Below are 6,000 nucleotides of genomic sequence, written 5' to 3' on the forward strand. Positions count from 1 at the left end.
ACACTATAGTGTAGAGTAAAAGTACGCAAAAAACGAGTTTAAAAAAATTTTTAAAGGAATTATCTAACCTACGAGGGGGTCTTTCTCCAAAGTATTCTTAATGCTAATATATTCAAAATATTCAGGCACTTCCCTGGTGGTGCAGTGGTTAAGAATCTGCCTGCCAATGCAGGGAACACGAGTTTGATCCCTGGGCCAGGAAGATCCCACATGCCACGGAACAACTAAGTCCATGAGCCAACTAAGCCCGTGAGCCACGTGCCTAGAGCCTGAAGCCCATGTGCCTAGAGCCTGTGCTTCGCAACAAGAGAAGCCACAGCAATGAGTAACCCGCGCAGCTCAACAAAGAGTAGCCCCAGCTCACCGCAACTAGAGAAAGCCCGCATGTAGCAACAAAGACCCAATACAGCCAATAAGTAAATATTTAAAAAATAAAAAAAATAAAATATCCATTATTTTGTTGTTAACATTGAAATGCTTTACTCTGTTTTTTAGGAAACCCTTGAAGAAAAGTTCTCAGATGTTCATCCTGTGGCTTTGAATTTCATGAAGGTACCTAAGACTCAATTATAACCATTATTGACTGCAAATCATAATGATTGAAGCTGGTAACTCTGGGAGGGGTGGACAGTCGGGCACATAATGCCAAGGTAAAATGTAGTCATTGAAACAGTTAGGAAACTGTAAACTAATTACAGTTAAAGGAACATCCATGGTTTAAACGGTAATCTTTCTAACATATCCATTAAAATTAGTAGGAGGGACTTCCTAGGTGGTGCAGTGGTTAAGAATCCACCTGCCAATGAAGGGGACAAGGGTTCTAGCCCTGCTCTGGAAAGATTCCCACATGCCGTGGAGCACCAAAGCCCATGCACCACAACTATTGAGCCCATGTGCCACAACCATTGAAGCCCATGTGCCTAGAGCCTGTGCTCCGCAACAAGAGAAGCCACTGCAATGAGGAGCCTGCGCACCACAATGAAGAGTAGCCCCCACTCGCAGCAACTAGAGAAAGCCCGTGTGCAGCAACGAAGACCCAATGCAGCCAATAAATAAATAAATAAATAAATAAATATATTTATAAAAAAAAATAATAAAAAAATTTTTAAAAATAAAAATAAAATTAGTAGGAGATGAAAGAGTATAATTAAGGTCTGCCGTGATGAACATCATACTTCTTTTGCATTCATTAGGAAATTTGACTAAGTCAGTATATTCAGACTATGGAAATTTATGGAGATGAATGTACTCCTTCTTTAGTTTGAAGATCAAGAACTGTGCTTTCCAATATAGTAGCCACTAGCTACATGTAACTATTGAGCACTTGAAATATGGCTGATTAGAATTGAGATGTACTATATTTCTATGAAAATTACTTTAAAAAAGAATAAAAAATATTTCATTAATAATTTTTAAAATATTACATGTTGAACTGATAACATTTTAGATACACTGGGTTAACTAAAATTTTAAATTGCTTTTTAAAAAAATCAGTAGAAGATCAGGCAAAATCAGAACCATGCAGACACCAAATACAGCCCCTGTACCAGGGCCAAAAGAGGTAGTCAAACAAAGAGCAAATTCTAATAAAAAGCAGAAGAAACTCATCCGTGACCAGTCTGCTATTCATGCTTGACCAACTGAGGCCATGCTAGAAAGTGTGACTCTTCCTTTCAATGAAGATGCTGAAAGCCTTTAGAGGGATAGGGATGGAGACACTAGTATGAGTATCTATCTTTAACAACCAATTAAGTTATATTTATAGCAGTGGCTTCCATACCACTCATCAGAACGACTACTCATCAGAATGAGCTTTTTAAAAATACACATTCCAGTAAATAACTTCAAATTTACAGAAGCAGAATCTCTATGAATAGGACCTTGGAATTTGTATCTTTAAAGCCTTCCCCTAGGTGATTATAAGCAGCCCAGTTTGAAACTCTTCTGATCCAGAAAGTAGAGCCATCTGGATGACCTAGAGTAGACCAGCCTTTGTGCTAGTGCCAGTCACTGCCCAGGTGCTATCCGGGGTGCTAGATTCCTGCAGTCTGAGTCCTCCTGAGACTCAGAGACATCTCTGAGCTCTCAGGCTGCTCCACTGGACCTCACCTGCCTTCCACCTGTCTCACTGCTCTGACCTGCCCTAACCCAGCGCTCTGCAGACCCTGTCCTGGAAGTCTAATTCTCTGACCTTGTTCTGGAAAGATTGTTTTGACCCACCTGCAATTTAGCAAAACCGCTGAGGGGTTGGTGGAGGGTATGTCAAGCCCTCCAAGCCCAATCCATTCTCAGGTGGCTTCTCATACTTGAGCAGGTATTAGATCCACCCAGAAGGCTTGTTAAACACAGATTGCTGGGTCCCACCCCCAGTGCTTTTGATTCACTAGGTCTGGGGTTGGACCAAACAATTTGTATTTCTAGCTGGTTCCCAGGTGATGCTGATGTAGTTGGCCTCGGGACCACATTTTGTGGGGTCCTACCAACTATTTGCTTTGACAAGTGATAAAGAGATATCACTGGTGAAACACACCTGACCTACATTTACCCCCTGCAAGACATTGAATGTTCATCAAATCTACCATCAAAAGACTTTGAAATGGCCAAAGAAGAGCAATTCTAGTTATTAACAAGTTCCAAGTACTGAATAATATATAAACTTGAAGATTTTCTAAACTCGCATTTGCTCTACCAAGTTATTATTCTGAGTTTTAGGGCACAGTAACAAAACAGGCTCCTCTTTCTATATCTTCTTTGCTCTTCCCGTCTTCCACAGGACTGTCTGAGGATGAATCCAGATGACAGATTAACCTGTGCCGAACTCCTGGAGAGCCCCTACTTTGACTCTTTTCGAGAGGACCAAATTAAAAGAAAAGCACGTAATGAAGGAAGAAACAGAAGACGTCAGCAGGTACCTCCATTCAAAAGTTAAAGTGCTATAAAAATAATTCTTTATTTTCCTTCTCTGCCTTTCAAAGTGAGACCAGGCGGGCACCAAGATCTTTTCTTTGCACCGGTTTAGTTGTATTCACTTGTCTAATAAATATTGGTGATTGATGTAATAAAACCATAAAACTTTGAAAATATCCAGATTGTCGCAAAATCTTATTCCAAATACACTTAACTTATTGCGCAATTCTTTTGTTACACTGATTCGATATCTCCCCTGCCTGGTCATGTACCCAAAACACAACTAAGCCCTGATTACAGCAGAACTGAGTTTGACCGGCATTATGGAAGAATCCCAGTACCTTCTGTAGCCTCCAGATGCACAATAAAGGAAACTTGACTCTTCTATGTTTTCACCCATGGCAGACACCTTAGTCTGCCTTTCCTAGGCTTTTTTTAGAAGGCAAGGACAAACTGGACGGATACAAAGAGATGAAACTCAGATATCTGAGAACCAAATCCTGTCCTAAAATGTGCCAATATTGTTGAATAATAATGGTACATATAAAGATGCACATTGATTCCGTAGCTTATTAGGCAGCTAACATTTACTTGCTTTCAGAAAACTTTGAAGTTAAAACATAAACTCCATGGAAGCAGGTTTCTTTGGGTTTGGATGCTTTTCCCCCTTATCTGTATCCCCAGCACCTAAAACAGTATCTGTCTCATCGAAGGTACTTAGTAAATATTGTCCAAGTAAATAAGTAGGTGAACATTGCTTATTAATAAGCCAGGATGGTGATTTTCCATTTTTCAGAGACTGACAATCGTCGCGTTTTACGTTTGCTTAAGCCTCCACCTCTGATCTACTTTTTTGTTCATTTATCTTCGCATTAGCATCTTTACCATAAAGGAACAAAGTGGTCTCTTTGAATAATTAAGATAGAAGTTTGTTGGGAGAGAAAGATCAAACCAATCAATAAGGTGAAATGTTAAGATAACATCTGTGTATGCAAAATCTTTATTCAAAATAAAAATCCAAATTTTTATTACATAGGTCATTTTGCCTTTAACTGTTCAAGTTAAGTGTTTGCAAGTCAAGCCCAAATACAGTTTACTTAAAAAACAAAAAATTAGGGTTTGTTCAAATAAGTCTGAGGCAGCAATTTGAAATATAGTGTGAATTGTGTGTAAAAACACTGTCCCGTCAAGAACATCTCACCAGCTTGCCCACCTTTGTCCTGGGAGGGTGGATGGCGGCACTGCTACGTCCTGTCTCTTGGTACCTCTTCCACTTTCCACCACGCTTGCCTCCAGGTGAGTGGGATACTGCTCTCCCTTTAAGGCTCCAGTTCACAGCTGTGCAACCCTTTCTTTAATACTTTGTAGCCCAGCTGATACAGATCAGGGACTTTACAGAAGGCCTTCCCAAAGACCCAGGACAACAGAAGGAAAAGAAATACCAAGAGCAGCATGCATCTAGAGAATCTCATTTACAAAGATGATGTCATGTTCTCTGTGCTTAGCCATCTGCATCCTGTCCATCTCTACGGGGTAGCCCCACTAGAGCCCCCACCACTAGACCATGCCTACCCATCTCCCTCCACCAGGAGAAGTCCCTAGAAAGCAAGGCCAAGAGAAAGACAGGAATGTCTTTCAAGTTCTGATTTTCTTTCTGAGTACACACTTCTTTCCTAGACATTTTACCATATCAGAAAATAAACTAAAAATTCAGAAAGATCTTTTCATGTAGGGTGGTTTCACTTTGTAAGTTCAAATTTCTACCTAGATCTTAGTTTCTGTATCTCTGAGTGGATAATCAACAATTTCCTTAAGACTAAACCTTTTGTTTTGTTTTGTTTTTTCCTGCCCACTTTTACTTTTTTTTTTTAAGCTCTTTATTGGAAAATAATTGTTTTACACTCTTGTACCAGCTTTTGAGGTACACCAAAGTGAATAAACCTTGTTTAAAGTTGATAGTAAAGAGGTTTTATATCTTTGCTGTTCTGCCAATATCTTACAATTAATATCCAAAATTAAAAATTTGAGATGGGTAGAATGTAGACTCTTGGAATTATTGTTTAATAGCTGGTGGGCATCTATCTTTTAAACCCTAACTAGATACTCAGAAATGAGTTTTTTGATCATAGTATATCTCTGAGAATCCTAGAATAAATAATAGAAACTAATTTTCAAGTATCAGAGAATCACAATTTTTGGAAAATTAACCCTGTTCAGTTTTTTAAATTGATGTCTTTTGACATCTTTGCACCACATGTATCCCTTTTGTTTCACCACCTTTAAATCAAACTGTACCAATAGGAACTATTTTCAATTTACTTTCTTATTTTTGTCTTGTTCTGCTATTAGAATCAACTGTTGCCTCTCATACCAGGAAGCCACATCTCCCCCACACCTGATGGAAGAAAACAAGTCCTCCAGTTAAAATTTGATCATCTTCCAAACATTTAGTTCTTTCAAGTGGAAAGTAATTGAATATGTACACATTTTTGTACCAGAGAGATAGGGATTCTCAGTGTTTCAAATGCAAATGAGCCACATGAAAATTAAGATGCTTTCTAGAATTGTTTTGCTCTGATCATCGCTGATTCCTCTGCCCGTGCTTTTTACATGCCAACTTTATCTTTTAGCGCATTTTCTCTAAATGTTATGAAGTTTGAAACTGCGCATATGGAGGAGGCATTTTCAATTTCATCAGAGCAGCCCCTCTTGGAGCAATGTGTATTGAGAATTTGTGAGCTTATACTTTGATTTGGGGAAAAGATTTATATGTATCGTCTTGCTTCAGTTGACCACATAATGTCTTAGAGCAATACCAAATAGCTCGCCTAGCTGTTGTTTGTGTAAGGAAGGGCATTATTTTCTGTGTTTTAATTCACTCTGATTGTAACCAGGTCTGCTGAGTAATGCTGGTGTTTTATTCTATGTTTTTGTACTGGTGTAGGAAGGGAACCTTGAAAAATGTCGTTTATCCTGTAATTCCAGAGCAGACTCCACTTTCGCTGTCTCGTGAGACATTGACAATTCTATTTTTAAAGCTAGCTAGAGAACATGCCATACATTTACATAGAAAATAGTTGGATGAACTGCAAG

At 38.9% G+C, this 6,000-nt stretch overlaps 1 protein-coding gene across 2 annotated transcripts in view; it reads left to right on the forward strand.

Annotated features, from left to right (window-relative positions):
* The window catches only part of CDKL4 (cyclin dependent kinase like 4), a 46,542-nt gene extending 40,788 nt beyond the window's left edge, over positions 1 to 5,754 (forward strand). For both annotated transcript variants that reach the window (XM_057742136.1, XM_057742137.1), the window contains exons 8-10: positions 496 to 552; positions 2,774 to 2,908; positions 5,257 to 5,754. In XM_057742136.1, the coding sequence (XP_057598119.1) occupies positions 496 to 552; positions 2,774 to 2,908; positions 5,257 to 5,358 (294 nt within the window). In that variant the 3' untranslated portion in view covers positions 5,359 to 5,754. The remainder of the gene's footprint in view (positions 1 to 495; positions 553 to 2,773; positions 2,909 to 5,256) is intronic.
* The last annotated feature ends 246 nt before the right edge of the window (positions 5,755 to 6,000 follow it).

Source organism: Hippopotamus amphibius, chromosome 7, assembly GCF_030028045.1.
Source record: "Hippopotamus amphibius kiboko isolate mHipAmp2 chromosome 7, mHipAmp2.hap2, whole genome shotgun sequence".
Classification (NCBI taxonomy): Eukaryota; Metazoa; Chordata; class Mammalia; order Artiodactyla; family Hippopotamidae; genus Hippopotamus; species Hippopotamus amphibius.